The following is a 17,707-nucleotide window of genomic DNA, read 5'->3' on the forward strand; positions in this document are numbered from 1 at the left end:
ATATGTTCGCAAAGTTTACTTACTGATCCTTTCACTAAACATCTTGCGAGTGCATCATTAAAACCGCTGAGCCCATCTTAATGGCTATAAAGAAAGAACTTCTTGGGAGATAACCCATGTGTTTATTTTGTTACAGTACTTTTATTTTATATTTGTGTCTTGGAAGTTGTTAATACTGTAGCAACCTCTCCTTATCTTAGTTTTGTTGCATTGTTGTACCAAGTAAAGTCTTTGATAGTAAGGTTCATACTAGATTTGGATTACGCTGCATGAAACAGATTTCTTGCTATCACGAATCTGGGCCTAATTCTCTCGTAGGTAACTCAGAAAATTATGCCAATATACGTGAGTGATCCTCGAATATGTACGCAACTTTCATTAAATTTGAGCATTTTCATTTGAGCAAGTCTGGTGCCTCAATAAAATTCGTCTTTACGGACTGTTCTGTTTTGACAGATTCTGCCTTTTATTTCGCATTGCTTCTTTTCGTTGTGTTGGGTGGATTTCTTTGTTCCATTACCTTCCAGTAGCTTTGGGAAATGTCCGGAAGTGTTAAGAATGATTGTGTCACCTCTGAACATGTGAGTTTTTGATTATGCACTAACCCTCTAATGAGTTTGTTTCGAGTTTGGTGTGGAGGAAGTTTTCAAGGGTCAAGAGAGGAGGATGATATACTATGATCAAGGAGAGTGAAAGCTCTAAGCTTGGGGATGCCCCGTGGTTCATCCCTGGATATTTTAAGAAGACTCAAGCATCTAAGCTTGGGGATGCCTAAGGCATCCCCTTCTTCATCGACAAATTATCAGGTTCCTTCTCTTGAAACTATATTTTTATTCAGTCACATCTTATGTACTTTACTTGGAGCGTCTGTGTGCTTTTGTTTTTGTTTGTGTTTGAATAAATTCATGCTTGTGTGGGAGAGAGACACGCTCCGCTGGTTCATATGAACACATGTGTTCTTAGCTTTTAATGTTCATGGCGAAGGTTGAAACTGCTTCGTAAATTGTTATATGGTTGGAATCGGGAAATGCTACATGTAGTAATTCTAAAATGTCTTGAATAATTTGGTACTTGGCAATTGTTGTGCTCATGTTTAAGCTCTTGCATCATATACTTTGCACCATTAATAAAGAAACACCTAGAGCTTGTTAAATTTGGTTTGCATATTTGGTCTCTCTAAAGTCTAGATAATTTCTAGTATTGAGTTTTGAACAACAAGGAAGACGGTGTAGAGTCTTATAATGTTTACAATATGTCTTTTATGTGAGTTTTGCTGCACCGGTTCATCCTTGTGTTTGTTTCAAATAACCTTGCTAGCCTAAACCTTGTATCGAGAGGAATACTTCTCATGCATCCAAAATCCTTGAGCCAACCACTATGCCATTTGTGTCCACCATACCTACCTACTACATGGTATTTCTCCGCCATTCCAAAGTAAATTGCTTGAGTGCTACCTTTAAATAATTCAAAATTTATCACCTCTTATTTGTGTCAATGTTTTATAGCTCATGAGGAAGTATGTGGTGTTTTATCTTTCGATCTTGTCATTTACTTTTGACGACTTTCACAATGGACTAGTGGCACATCCACTTATCCAATAATTTTGCAAAAAGAGCTGGCAATGGGGTTCCCAGCCCCAATTAATTACTTTCATTAATAATTCTCTTCACATGTTTTGCTCTGATTCATCAGTAAGCAACTTAATTCTGCAAATAGACACTCTTCCATGGTATGTGAATGTTGGAAGGCACCCGAGGATTCGGTTAGCCATGGCTTGTGTAAGCAAAAGGTTGGGAGGAGTGTCATCCATAAATAAAGAAAAACTAAACTAAAGTACATGTGTAAACAAAAGAGAAGAGGGATGATCTACCTTGTCTGGTAGAGATAACGTCCTTCATGGGAGCCGCTCTTGAAAGTCTGGTTGATGAGGTAGTTAGAGTGCCCACTACCATTCGTTGACAACAACAAACACCTCTCAAAACTTTACTTTTATGCTCTCTTTATGTTTTCAAAAACCAAAGCTCTAGCACAAATATAGCAATCAATGCTTCCCTCTGCGAAGGGCCATTCTTTTACTTTTATGTTGAGTCAGCTTCACCTATCTCTCTCCACCTCAAGAAGCAAACACTTGTGTGAACTGTGCATTGATTCCTACATACTTGCATATTGCACTTGTTATATTACTTTACATTGACAATATCCATGAGATATACATGTTATAAGTTGAAAGCAACCGCTGAAACTTAATCTTCCTTTGTGTTGCTTCAATACCTTTACTATGAATTTATTGCTTTATGAGTTAACTCTTATGCAAGACTTATTGATGCTTGTCTTGAAGTGCTATTCATGAAAAGTCTTTGCTTTATGATTCATTTGTTTACTTATGTCATTACCTTTGTTTTGATCGCTGCATTCATTACATATGTTTACAATAGTATGATCAAGGTTATGATGGCATGTCACTCCAGAAATTATCTTTGTTATCGTTTACACTCGCTCGGGACGAGCAGAACTAAGCTTGGGGATGCTGATACGCCTCCGACGTATCGATAATTTCTTGTGTTCCATGCCACATTATTGATGATATCTACATGTTTTATACACACTTTATGTCATTATCATGCGTTTTCCGGAACTAACCTATTGACGAGATGCCGAAGGGCCGCTTGCTGTTTCTGCTGTTTTTGGTTCCAGAAATCCTAGTAAGGAAATATTCTCGGAATCGGACGAAATCAACGCCGAGCATCCTATTTTTGGACGAAGCTTCCAGAACACCCGAGAGAGGCCAGAGGGGGGCCACAGGCCCACCAAACAGTAGGCCGGCGCGGCCAAGGGGGGGCCCGCGCCCCCCTGTTGTGTCGTCGCCTCGTTGACCTTCTGACGCCGCCTCTTCGCCTATATAAAGGTCCCGGACCTAAAACATCGATACGAAAAAACCACGGTACGAGAAACCTTCCGAGCCGCCGCCATCGCGAAGCCAAGATCCGGGGGACAGGAGTCTCGTTCCGGCACGCCGCCGGGACGGGACGTGCCCGGAAGGCTCCTCCATCGACACCACCGCCATCTCCATCAACGCTGCTGTCTCCCATGAGGAGGGAGTAGTTCTCCATCGAGGCTCGGGCTGTACCGGTAGCTATGTGGTTCATCTCTCTCCTATGTACTTCAATACAATAATCTCATGAGCTGCCTTACATGATTGAGATTCATATGATGATGCTTGTAATCTAGATGTCATTATGCTAGTCAAGTGGGTTTTACTTATGTGATCTCCGGAGACTCCTTGTCCCACGTGTGTAAAGGTGACAAGTGTGTGCACTCTGTGTGGGTCTCTTAGGCTATATTTCACGTAATACTTATTCACCGTTATGAATGGCATAGTGAAGTGCTTATTTATATCCCTTTATGATTGCAATGTGTTTTGTATCACAATTTATCTGTGTGCTACTCTAGTGATGTTATTAAAGTAGTTTATTCCTCCCGCACGTGTGTAATGGTGACGAGTGTGTGCATCGTGTAGTACTTGGCGTAGGCTATGATTGTGATCTCTTGTAGATTATGAAGTTAACTATTGCTATGATGGTATTGATGTGATCTATGCCTCCTTTCGTAGTGTGAAGGTGACAGTGTGCATGCTATGTTAGTACTTGGTTTGGTTATGTTGATCTGTCATGCACTCTAAGGTTATTTAAACATGAACATTGAATATTGTGGAGCTTGTTAACTCCTGGCATTGAGGGTTCGTGTAATCCTACACGATTAGTGATGTTCATCATCCAACAAGAGAGTGTAGAGTCTAGCATCTATCTATTTATTCTGTTATGTGATCAAAGTTGAGAGTGTCCACTAGTGAAAGTATGATCCCTAGGCCTTGTTCCTAAATACTGCTATCGCTGCTTGTTTACTGTTTTACTGCATCTTTACTTCTTGCAATATTAATATCATCAACTGCACGCCAGCAAGCACTTTTCTGGCGTCGTTACTACTGCTTATATTTATTCATACCACCTGTATTTCACTATCTCTTCGCCGAACTAGTGCACCTATTAGGTGTGTTGGGGACACAAGAGACTTCTTGCTTTGTGGTTGCAGGGGTTGCTTGAGAGGGATATCTTTGACCTCTTCCTCCCTGAGATCGATAAACCTTGGGTGATCCACTTAAGGGAAACTTGCTGCTGTTCTACAAACCTCTGCTCTTGGAGGCCCAACACTGTCTACAAGAATAGAAGCTCCCGTAGACATCAATCCTCCGGTGAGCGCTTTGCCCGATGAGCTTCTCTGGCGGTGGCGGGTGAGCGGGCGCAAGCCTGAAAGAGTCCGGCGACGACGGATTGTAGGTTCCCCCGAGTTGCCCGCAGGAACAACGGGGAACGGTTGGAACAACCTTTTAAGGGCATCTCCAGCGGACCGACCCATCTGGTCTTGGTGTGCCCGAATTGGTCCCCGCGGACAGACGGACTGGCCACGCATGCTCTAGGCGGCGACCCAAATGACCGACATGTACACCTCCGACCCATTGGCGCACCAAATTTGCGGAACCGATGTGTCGGCGCCAATGTTCAAGAAATCGTTAATCTTAACTTATCGGTCGGCCTTAAAATGAAGATTAATCGCTTATCGGCCGATTAATCGATTTTATCGGTCAGCCATTTATCGGCTTATCTTTTTGTAAATCCTAATTTTCAACACTAAATTTTCTATAATATGCTATGCACAAAATAATATTTAAGCATTGCACATAAGTATTACCTTGATTCCTTGCATTTGAATCAATAATAATGGAAAATTTGAGCTAATGCACAATTCTACAAAACCATAGGATAAAAATATCGACTGTCATACCATTTTCAATGAAATTTCTCTGACAATCAGCCCAAATACCGGCCATGAGAGTGAAATTTGGCGAAATATCGGCTCTCATACAGAAAATCGGCCGAAAGATCGGTGGAGCGATAAACTGACCGATATGCCAAAATCTTATCGGTTACCACCCGATTCATGATAAATCGGCATCTCGGACGATTTTTAGAACACAGACAACACATGTGTCCTCCCGCGACCGCCTTCCTGTAACGAGAGCCTGCATGGTAGCGGCACAACGGTCTTCTTCCCCTGGCCATCAATGGAAGTAGGCTGACTCTGACGCTTCTGCTCTGGCCATGCCGCCCGACGCCTACGCTCCTGCTCTGGCCGCGTCGCCCGACGCATGTCATTCATAAATGTTGTTGTTTCACTCTACGTGCCGACATCCAATGCTCTGGCCCTTTTTAAGCAGACCAGCGGTGGTCATTTTCTTCCAAAGCCTCGCTTCTTCCATTCCACACCACCACCACCACATGCATCTCAGCAGCAATGGTTGGCGGCATAGGCTCGAGGGGAGGGCGTCTAGGATGGCCTCCGAGGTGTGGGCGTGGCCGAGGCCGAGATCGCCAAGGAAGGAGCGGTTGGAGAGGCCAGAATCAGCCACCACCATCCCTATCGCCATCGCCACCATCGTCGCCTAGCCCCATGGCCATCGACCTCTCTGGTTTCGAGTTCGGCGTCACCATCCACCAGGGCATATAGTGGGAAAGGTTGCACCTGCCCTAGAGGTCCGCATCCATTGCTGATGGCAAGAGCCCCACAATGTCATCCTGCGTGTGTCCAGCGGCGCGACTGGCCTGTGGTCCGCGGGGGTGATGTTCGACGGCGAAGGCCACATGTTCATCCACAACGGCTGGAGGCGCTTCGCCCGCTCGCACATAATTGAAGTCTGACACTTCGTCGTCTTGAAGTACGATGGCCACGACGTCTTCACCGTCAAGTTCTTCGATGAGACCATGTTCCGCCGCCACTACCACTCCGACGAGGACGACTACGAGATGCCAAGATGAAGTCGATGTAGTCTTCTACTATCTTTAGTTCTATCAATTTGCTTCAAACAAATTTGCTCCATACGTATGCAATTTTAGAATTTTCTATGCAATTGATTTGGCAGAAATACCGGACTGAATGGGTCAGCCCACTGGACGCGCTATCTGAGCCGGCCGGACCGATGCCGAAATTCTATCCGTGGATAACCTAGATAGACCCTAATGCTCTGTTTGGTTGCACAGAATTCGACTCTGAATTGAATTGGGAATGGAAAACCAAATCAGCGATTTCAATGGAATACCATAATTGTTGTTTGGATGCGCATGGTATTCATCTGCAGAATCAAAAGAGCAATGGAATTCTAGAACCCGTTTGGATGCAAATTGTGTGGAATTAAATATTTTTGACTTTGAACAATATAAACTTTGAAATATGGATGAAATATACATGAACATATAGAATAATATAATTTTTCACATAATAACCTTTTATTTCTTTTTTTCTTTCCATTTTCTTTTCTCCTTTTATTTCTCTTTTCTCTTTCCTTTTTCTTTGCAGCGATGGCATAAACTGGAGATGGCTTGCCGGAGGTTGGCGTAGCCGGCGAGCGGCGCAATTGGGGGTGGATTTGGAGCGCCGCTGCCGGCGAGCGGCGGAGCTGGCCGCGGATTTGTAGCTGGCCCGATTCGCGAGCGAGGCGGCGCGAGGGCGGTTCCCGCGAGCGGCGGCGCGGCTCCCTGCGCGAGGCAGCGCGCAGGGGTGGGTCCCTGCGGTCGGCGGCGGCGCAGGGGCGATGATTCGCGGCGAGGCGGCGTGATTCCTGCAGCGGCGACGGCGGCTCGGTTCCTCGCAGGCGAGGCGACGCGGGCGCGGTTCCTCTGCAGCGGCGGCGACGCGAGGTGGTGCGGGTCCACTGAGGCGGTGGCGGCGGCGCGGTACCTGTAGTCGGCGGCGGTGCGGGGGCGGCGGCGCGGCGACGATGCGGGGGCGGCGGCGCGGGACAATGCGAGTTTGGGGAGCGAGATAACGCTTCGCTCGTTTCCGAGCGAATTCAGAGGTCCAGACCTCTGAATTGGGGAGGCCGAAAGTTACACTTGCGGGGCTGGACCTCGGAATTGGCCTCCGAATTCCACGGCCCAATTCTAAGCGCAACCAAACAGCGGAATTGACCTATATGGGCCTCAATTCCAATTCCGAGCCTCAATTCTTTGCAACCAAACAGGGCATAAATGCATTCAACAGATGCATGCAAAAAAACCGCACTAGCTCCTGTGCAGCGAACGTGGCAAGTAGATCACAAAGTCTCCAGAATAGCCAGTGATTTTCGGTTGGCGTGTGGCTTATAACCTAACCCTGAAGTCCTATCATCTAATAATGCGGCTCCAATCATTAATATGCCGAAATGCAGAACACTGAAACATCAGTGGAAGCTTCGACGCTTGTCATGTTCTTTCTTCTAACGTGAAGGATGATTGCATTTGGAGCCTATGATTTTGAAATGGAAGCGGGTCCTTTCATACCACCGACTAGAGTTCGGTGCAAGCTATAGCCGTACGGAAGGGGAGAACATGCGTCAAATAACACCAAATAATCGCATTTATCTATTTAGTGTCTAGATAATCTAAACATTAATAAATCTCAGACAATTTTTATAGAACGGAGGAAGTAGTAGTATCATGTATATGATACTTGCGCATGATGGAGTAGTATCATATTCAATGGAAAATTGTGTATAAGAATTATTTTTGGAATGGTAGCTAATATGCGATATGACACGATATCTATGTATGTTACTCTAATCTTCTCTCTCCTCCTTAATTAACTACCACATCAGTATTTTTGTGAGGCTATTGCGCATGATACTAGCTAAAATACTAACACTATAGATAGCGTGTAGCTTATTGGCTTGTCAAAAACAGAGTGCGGGTTTTTAGGCCACGAGCGATATGAAGATCTTTTTCTGAACGGCTCAAAAACAATAATTTGGAATTTTTGAAAAATTGAATCAGTAGATGTAGACAATAATGTAATCTACAATCTAAAAAAATTCACCTCAAAATACCCAGTGCTATACAAAAATGACAAAATCTAAAATTTAATTTGTGAATAGTGTAAAATTTGAAACTTTCCAAATGTGTCAGATTTAAGATCTGACATCTAAGTTGTGAATAGTGTAAATTGTGAAACCTTTCAAATCTGTCACATTTTGTGTTTTTTAAGCCCATAATACAAGGTATGACTGTGGAAGCTCGTGCTTCCCTTGAACTCACATTAACGTGGGTGATCATCTCTTTCAGCAACTGACTGATTCATTTGCTTTGCTTTCTGATTCATCCAACTGTATTTGCTTTGTGACTTTTTCATTCAGCTGCAACACTCTTCCGTCGAAAACTTGCCATGAAGTGCCACCACCAGCGGGGCTTGACAGCTCAAGAACTGCATGACACTGCGGCGCCCTCTTTACCTACCGCCAGAACAGCTACGTTTCGGAATGGCGGCCGCACCGACACACCCCATCTGCAACTTATCATTGGCCACGAGCTCACATAATCACACCACGACATCAGTTTGCGCCTTAAATTTTCCCGGTTGGTCTTGCTTCTCCAACAGATTATTGCAACCAGTGATGGCGCAGGAATGTCGTATTCAGACAACTGCCACATGGGAACCGCAAAATGGTTAAGAAAATAAATACGAGCACATGTGAAGCTTGCATTATTCACTTTTCTTGTACGGTCTATACTCCGTATGCCACTGTGTAAGTTGTTACAGTGTTAGTTCTAATGGTTGTATGTTAGTACTAAACAAGTATAATGGTTGGTGCTATGCATGTGCAACTCTCAGAACAACTGAAGCTTCTGTCTCAGAGCTTCACACATCTGACAAAAATTCTCCGTACCAAACACCGGAAAACAGCAGACAACACAACGTAATAAAACAAATTAGTTAATTAGGGGCATCTGTTTTGTGGGCAGGGTGAAACTGTCAAAGCTGGGGGATCCTGTTCTACATAAGAGACTCGTCCACTGCTGAACAGGCTCAACATTTCTGACTAGGAATTTGGGATCACTAAATTTTATCTCCATTGCTTTTGTGATTTACACCAAACTACCAAAGCGAGGATGGGCATGTTGAAGTGTATACCTGCATTGCATAACCTTTTTTTTAGCAGTTTGGACTTTTGGTCTGATTTACTAGTGCATGAAACTTTACATGGTATCAAAGATAAGATCTGAAGTATTATTCCCTCCCTTTTTATTTAATTTGTGTTCTACGATTTGTTAAAGTCAAACTTTATCAAATTTAACTAAAAATATAGAAAAAAATAGCAACAACCATAATACCAGATGCATATAATAAGAAAATATAGTGTATGGCGATTCTTATGATATAACTTTTACACTGTGAATGTTGATTTTTTTGTAAATATATAGTCAAACTTTAAAAAATTTGACTTTGACTAAACCCAAAACGCAAACTAATTGTAAACGGAGGGAGTAAATTGATGAGTCTGCCAGTTCACCCAAAAGACCATCAAAAGAGTTGGGCTAGTAATATACGTATTTTAGCACTCCCCGTCATGTTAAGGTTGGACATATGAGAAGACCATACCGTACAAAGGCCGGAAAACAAAAAGTCTAAACTATTGGAAAAGGGTTAAACCCTAAAACAGAAACTAGTTTAAAACAAAAAGCCATGCACATCAACCGTAAAACAGAAACTTCATATTAGCCAGAAAGGAAAATTCCGTTTCCGCGTCTGTTCCGCCGAAAAACGTTGTTCCATATATTTGTTTCCGTTTTCGCCAAAAAAAAAGTGTCATTTCCGTTTTCGTTTCGCAAAATTCTCTTTCCCTTTCCATATTTGTATTCCTTCCTGTTTTTCCGCGGGAAAGCTAGCAACTTTCGGCTCCACTTTCGTCTCTACTTGGCACCAGGGACCTTAGGTCCTCTCTTAGTGAAGGGAGTGTTGAGTGTATATGTGAATGTGCATTTTTTATCGGTTTGAATTTTCAGTTGTGTTGGCTAGTGCATAAAGTTTGGTAGAACGCAATCGTGCTATGGAGTTGCCCTTGCGTAGAGTATTATTTTAGCAAGCCTCTTGAACTTGAAAATAAACTAAGAATATTACTCAATGTGTAACACGATTAACCATATTGTAACATAATATGAAATGAACAAATGAAAAAGGACGGAATATCTTTACTTGTAAGCATTCCAATAGTAGATGTAGCCTTGTTTGAAAGCACATAACGGTTTGCTTAAGTTTATGGATATTATTACCAAAATAAAAAGAATGAAACCATTCTAATTTTGCCACTTAATGACACGTAAAATGATCTGTTGTCAGTACGCATAACACCACATGATGAAACTCATGGGGTTTTTAATTGCAATACCCATCATGTATTTGATAAATCATACCATTGGTTTGGGATCACCATATTTTGCTAACTCATTTTCTTTTGGGATTTACGCTAAATGAGTGAAAATGTATGCAATGGCGAAGGAGCTGTTAGGGAATAGGGACGGGCCCAAAATCAAAACTGAGAGGGAGCAATAATGTGCTAATTGTGCAAATTTTCTTGACACACCCGTCTTTAAGCATGATATTATAGGGAGAATAAAATTTTGAGTGGGGGCAACTGCATCCAGAGCCAACGCGCTGGATCTGCCCATGGGAGTTGTCATATACATGGGTCAATGTAACAAATAAGAACTACTGTATATGGATAAATATCGGTGCAGATAACATACTCCCGTTGTTTCAAAATAATTAATGATAGGTCAAACTTTGCTAAGTTTGACTAATCTTATATACTCCCTCCGTTTCGGTTTAACAGTCATGCACGCAGTTTAAGATAAACTTTGAACATTGATTCGGTCAATAAAATATAAATTTTATGTCTACAAAATCTATATCATTAGATTCGTGCAAAAATATTCAATAATATATTTTTTGTGATATATATATTACATTTTATTGATCAAAATAATCGTCAAACCAATTTCTTAAACTACGTACATGTCTGTTAAACTGAGACGGAGGGAGTACTAACTTCATTCCAATAATTAAGGCTTACATAATTTTTAAAAAGTCTAACCTTCTAAAGTTTGAGTAAGTTTTTACAAAAAAAAGTTATTAACACGTAAAATACAAAATTAATATCATTAGATGCATTATGAAATATATTTTCATATGATATCCGTATTAGATTTTTCCGCAAAGTTTAGTTTAGTTAAACTTCGCTTAGATTAACTTTTTTTAAAAAAAAAGCTTTACTCATTGGCTGGTAGTATTAAAATGTGGCAATATTGATAACTCAAATTCGTATAGTATGAAACTATATTGTATAATTAATTCTATAATCTCTACATTAGAGTTGTGGATGTTGACATATTTTTCTTTAAGCTAGGTTAAACTTAAAATAATTTAACTTATCACAAACCTGCAGCTTCAATTATATTAAAATATACGGATGTTCAGTTGAAGAGATGCACGGCATAGAAGTACTAGTTCTGGCCGGTTTACAAGTGCTAGTTGTGCCTCTAATTACCAAAACTGCATAATTGCAAAATTTTGCTAGGAAACAACATAGATCAAGGACGGAAAAGACTAGCTCTTCTCTCGCTAGCCAAATCTAACAATGTTAGAGCATGGTTGATTCACATATAAAAAATGAAGAATTAAATTCTATATTAACTTTTTCAATAATGGTTGTTTGATTTGTAGAATTGATTTCGATAGGAGTAGGCGTGCCGTTACAATGCTACGTGTTAAATACTCTACTCCCTCCATCCATAAATATGTGAATGTCTAGCTCTAAATTTTATCTACAAAAGAGTATACTCCTATCTTTTCTGAAGTTGTGTTCACTCCTACTGACATGAATTCTGCAGCAGAAAGATCTAGTTAAACACAACTCCTTTTAGATCGAGAAGCCCCATGCTTCTTGAAATCTTTCTACAGTACTACTGTGAAACGCCTTGGTTTTCAGAAATTGTAGAAATCCGAAGGACAACAGGTTACTGTTCTTGCATATTATATGGCCAGGAACCACAGTTTTGGGATCTCCTGTTGTCGTTCTGTAAATTCAGTAATGTCCATGTTTTTTTTGTCATTGTGCAATTTTCACACAGGTAATTCAGATTCTTATGCGAAAAGAAAAGCAGTGCTTAATTTATGGCTTCTCTCTTTTTGCGCAATCTCAGGGATTTTGGGGCAGCTTGATGATGGAGTTCAGAGCAAGCCTTTTCACCGCGGCGATGCTCGCCATTGCCGTGCTCTCGTCCCCAGCATTCGCGGTGCAGAAGGCCACGAGCCCCCCTGCTCCGCCGGCGGACATCCTCCCGCCGTCCCCAGCTCCGGCGCCTGCGCCGGGCCACGTGGACCTGGCCGACCTCCTGAGTGTTGCCGGCCCATTCAGCACCTTCCTGGAGTACCTGAAGAAGACGGACGTCCTGGAGACCTTCCAGAGCAAGGCGAACGACACCAAGGAGGGGATTACCATGTTTGTGCCCAAGAACTCGGCGTTCGCGGCGCTTCGGACCACGACGTTCGCCAACCTCACCGGCGACCAGCTGAAGTCGCTGATCCTTTACCACGCGCTGCCCAAGTACTACTCCCTGGCCGAGTTCAACAAGCTGAGCAGCCTCAACCCGGTGGCCACCTTCGCCGGGTCGCAGTACACGCTCAACCTCACCGACAACATGGGCAGCATCCGGGTGAAGTCCATGTGGTCCAACCCCAAGATCATTTCCCTTTTCCGTTTTGCAAAATTCTCTTTCCGTTTCCATATTTGTGTTCCTTTCCCGTTTCCGCGGGAAAGCCAGAAACTTTTGGCTCCACTTTCATCCCTACTTGGCACCAGGGACCTTAGGCCCTCTCTAAGTGAGGGGAGTGTTGAGTGTATATGTGAATGTGCATTTTTTATCGGTTTGAATTTTTAGTTGTATTGGCTAGTGCATAAAGTTTGGCAGAACGCAATCATGCTATGGAGTTGCCCTTGCGTAGAGTATTATTTTAGCAAGCCTCTTGAACTTGAAAAGTAAACTAAGAATATTACTCAATGTGAAACACGGTTAACCATATTGTAACATAATATGAAATGAATAAATGAAAAAGGACAAAATATATTTACTTGTAAGCATTCCAATTGTAGATGTAGCCTTGTTTGAAAGCACATAATGGTTTTCTTAAGTTTATGGATATTATTACCGAAATAAAAAAGAATGAAGCCATGCTAATTTTGCCACCTAATGACACGCAAAATGATCTGTTGTCAGTACGCATAACACCACATGAAGAAACTCATGGGGTTGTTAATTGCAATACCCATCATGTATTTGATAAATCATACTATTGGTTTGGGATCACCATATTTTGCTAACTCATTTTCTTTTGGGATTTACACTAAATGAGTGAAAATGTATGCAATGGCGAAGGAGCTGTTAGGAACGGGCCCAAAATCAAAACTGAGAGGGAGCAGTAATGTGCTAATTGTGCAAATTTTCTTGACACGCCCGTCTTTAAGCATGATATTATAGGGAGAATAAAATTTTGAGTGGGGGCAACAACATCCAGAGCCAATGCGCTGGATCCGCGCATGGGAGTTGTCATATACATGGGTCAACGTAACAAATAAGAACTACGTAGTATATGGACAAATATCAGTGCAGACAACATACTCCCAGTGTTTGAAAATAATTAATGATAGGTCAAATTAAAAAGTCCAACCTTCTAAAGTTTGAGTTAGTTTTTACAAAAAAAGTTATTAACACGTAAAATACAAAATCAATATCATTAGATACATTATGAAATATATTTTCATATGATATCTGTAATAGATTTTTCTGCAAAGGTTAGTTTAGTTAAACTTTGCTTAGATTAACTTTTTTTTAAAAAGAAGCTTTACTCATTGGTTGGTAGTATTAAAATGTGGCAATATTGATAACTCAAATTCGTATAGTATGAAACTATATTGTATAATGAATTCGATAATCTCTACATTAGAGTTGTTGATGTTGACATATTTTTCTTTAAGCTAGGTTAAACTTAAAATAATTAACTTACCACAAACCTGCAGCTTCAATTATATTAAAATATATGAATGTTCAGTTGAAGAGATGCACGGCATAGAAGTACTAGTTCTGGCCGGTTTACAAGTGCTAGTTGTGCCTCTAATTACCAAAACTGCATAATTGCAAAATTTTGCTAGGAAATAACATAGATCAAGGACGGAAAAAAGTAGCTCTTCTCTCGCTAGCCAAAGCTAACAATGTTAGAGCATGGTTGATTCACATACTAAAAAATGAACAATTAAATTCTATATTAACTTTTTCAATAATGGTTGTTTGATTTGTAGAATTGATTTCGATAGGAGTAGGCGTGCCGTTACAATGCTACGTGTTAAATACTCTACTCCCTCCGTCCATAAACGTGTGGATATCTAGCTCTAAACTTTGTCCGCAAAAGAGTGTACTCCTATCTTCTTAATGCACTTTAATTGTTTCTCTCATAATGTTAAGCACATATTCTTCCTATTTTCTACAAGCACTTAGCTTATTGGAGGTGAAATAATTAAAGAGAAGAGATACATCTTGCCAATGTATTTTTCACTTCATTTTATAATTTATCTTAAAAACCCGTATATATATTTATTTATGGACGGAGGAGGGAGTATGTTTTTTTACTTTTGAAGATATAACTAGTCTACAACTTTTTTCATTTTTTTTCCATCGTAAGTATTGCACCGTGCATCTCTTTGCCTCGGGCTACGCGCCGACACCTGCTCTCCTCTCTCTCATTACAGCTGCCACCCATGATCTCGTTATCTTTTGCACTTCCCCATAAACAAACTTTTATATAAACGCACACTCTCTCTTAACTCTCTCCCCCACCATTCCCTTCCTACCTCATCCTGTTCTTTCCCTCGGCTCTCTGCACTCCACTGCTCAGGTCAGTCCCCTCAACCTGCCTTCCTTCTTTCACATCTCAATCAAATGGCAAATGCTCGAATTTTCTTACCCAATTTGAGTCTCCATGTTTTCAGAATCCAGTTTTTTGCACTAGCTAGCCGCTCGATTTTCAAAAAGATAATTTGGGGCGCTTACCGTAATGCATTTGGATCTGTTCTCTCAGTTCCGGGCCCAAGAACGAACAGATCTTTGTCTCTGTTCTCTCGGTGTTCTCTAATATTTGGTGTCTTCTAGTTTAAGCCGAGGCAAATGCTGGAACATTTTGGGTTGAGCTCTTGAATTCAGGATGCTTAATTTTAGTGTGGGTTTATCTTGTTCCTCACACCGCTTCTAAGGATGGACTCTATGGTGCTGAGATCTGCAGGACGTAGGAATGTAGGAGTACTATTTAGCTCATGTACATAGTGTTTTGCCATCTCAATTATCTGGTAGGTAGCACATTGCTCTATTATGCGGGTCAATTCTGCTAGATCCGGGGCAGGAATGTTTTCTTCTCCTCATTTTCTATATTTGTCTCTCTCTATGACAACGAAATGCACAGTAATTAGTTTCTGAAGTTGTGTTCACTCCTACTGACATGAATTCTGCAGCAGAAAGATCTAGTTAAACACAACTCCTTTCAGATCGAGAAGCCCCATGCTTCTTGAAATCTTTCTACAGTACTACTGTGAAACGCCTTGGTTTTCAAAAATTGTAGAAATCCGAAGGACAACAGGTTACTGTTCTTGCATATTATATGGCCAGGAACCACAGTTTTGGGATCTCCTGTTGTCGGTCTGTAAATTCAGTAATGTCCATGTTTTTTTTGTCATTGTGCAATTTTCACACAGGTAATTCAGATTCTTATGCGAAAAGAAAAGCTGTGCTTAATTTATGGCTTCTCTCTTTTTGCGCAATCTCAGGGATTTTGGGGCAGCTTGATGATGGAGTTCAGAGCAAGCCTTTTCACCGCGGCGATGCTCGCCATTGCCGTGCTCTCGTCCCCAGCATTCGCGGCGCAGAAGGCCACGAGCCCCCTGCTCCGCCGGCGGACATCCTCCCGCCGTCCCCAGCTCCGGCGCCTGCGCCGGGCCACGTGGACCTGGCCGACCTCCTGAGTGTTGCCGGCCCATTCAGCACCTTCCTGGAGTACCTGAAGAAGACGGACGTCCTGGAGACCTTCCAGAGCAAGGCGAACGACACCAAGGAGGGGATCACCATGTTCGTGCCCAAGAACTCGGCGTTCGCGGCGCTTCGGACCACGACGTTCGCCAACCTCACCGGCGACCAGCTCAAGTCGCTGATCCTTTACCACGCGCTGCCCAAGTACTACTCCCTGGCGGAGTTCAACAAGCTGAGCAGCCTCAACCCGGTGGCCACCTTTGCCGGGTCGCAGTACACGCTCAACCTCACCGACAACATGGGCAGCATCCGGGTGAAGTCCATGTGGTCCAACCCCAAGATCAGCAGCAGCGTCTACTCTACCCGTCCCGTCGCCGTGTACGAGGTCGACAAGGTGTTGCTGCCGATGCAGATCTTCAAGAGCGACCCGCCGCTGGCCCCGGCGCCCGCGCCGGCGCCGATGGACGGCAAGGCCTCGGACGACGCCGCTAGCCCGGCGTCGCGGAAGCCGGCGAGCCAGAAGGCGACAGGGTCGAAGAGCACGTCGTACCGCGCGGGCGTCAGTGTGGCCAGTTATGTGGCGGTTGCTGTCTCCGGCGGCCTGATGATGCTCCTGTGGTGAGAGTGAACGAGAGACTGATCGAGTGGTCAGTGGCATGCTGAGTTAATCGGTGCTGCTTAATTTTTACATGGAAATTGTTGCCGAGTTCATTCTTTGGACATAGTAGGTGTGGAGCTAGGATTTGCATCATATAGCTTTCATGGTTGCCCTTGTTGATACTACTTGATTTATGCATGTATGCTGAAAGTATTTCATACTGGTCACTGATCCACACTCGTGACCTCCAGAGCTACTGACTGGTATTATGTCATGCAATTGATCTAGCAGAAAAAATGATAAATTCCTGGCTGAAATCTCTTCTACTTCTTTTGTGACAAGACAGCATTTGCGCACTGAAGCACCCTGCGAGCTGATGGAAGGCTGTGAATTGCATGCCCTGAGAAAATTCGCTGTTCTGAATTTCTTCTTATCTGCTCCCTCTGATTGATTTTAATCGACGCCGAGTTACTTTGGTGCGTGCATGTAGATAGGCTGATGCTCGCGTCGGTTAAAACGGATAAGGGGTAGTACTTGCCTTCGGCAAACTCGTACTCGTAGAAAAGAGAGGTGACGAAGAGGACTAGAGCAGAGTGTTGAGTAAATTTTGAAGCTGAGTACTACCTCCGATTCAAGGAATAAGGCGCCCTTGTTTTACGTGCTTTTCGTTTGACTAAGTATTACTTCAAATATATAAAGATTGTTTGTATGAAATCAACATCATTAGAAAGTGCTTTTCAATACGAATCCAACGATATTAATTACATATAATATATCCAAGATTTTGTTGCTCAATTTTTATGGTCAAAATTCGTCTTGGAATACGCGTGCGCCTTATTCTTTGGGACGGAGGTAGTATGTTTTAAACAAAAAAAAAAAGGTTAGTTCTGTTTTCAGAGTCTGTGGGCTCGATTTGGGCTCAGTAAATTGTGATGTTGGGCTCGTGAGCGATGACCACCAGTTATTTTGGTTGGGACCTTGAAAGTTATGTCACTCACGACAGAATTTTTTTTCAATCTGAATCTGAATCTATTTTCTTGCAGAATGGAGAAGTGCATTGCCTTTTCCGTGTTCTTGCACAATTGATAAGTGTATTTTTTTTTTGAAAATTCTGCTGATCTTCTAATCATCATCAACAATAGTACAAATAGCCCTAAAAATAAGAAAAATTACAAATACG

The 17,707-nt window shown here is 42.4% G+C and overlaps 1 protein-coding gene and 1 pseudogene across 1 annotated transcript; both read left to right on the plus strand.

Moving 5' to 3' along the window:
* The first annotated feature begins 11,776 nt into the window (after positions 1–11,776).
* Positions 11,777–12,800, plus strand: LOC124648774 (fasciclin-like arabinogalactan protein 7). Its single transcript, XM_047188485.1, has one exon. It carries the CDS (start codon positions 12,006–12,008, stop codon positions 12,798–12,800), a length of 795 nt encoding a protein of 264 aa, XP_047044441.1. The 5' UTR covers positions 11,777–12,005.
* Positions 12,801–14,776: 1,976 nt separating this feature from the next.
* Positions 14,777–16,658, plus strand: LOC124677341 (annotated as a pseudogene).
* Positions 16,659–17,707: the final 1,049 nt, after the last annotated feature.

Source organism: Lolium rigidum, chromosome 1 (assembly GCF_022539505.1).
Source record: "Lolium rigidum isolate FL_2022 chromosome 1, APGP_CSIRO_Lrig_0.1, whole genome shotgun sequence".
Lineage (NCBI taxonomy): Eukaryota > Viridiplantae > Streptophyta > Magnoliopsida > Poales > Poaceae > Lolium > Lolium rigidum.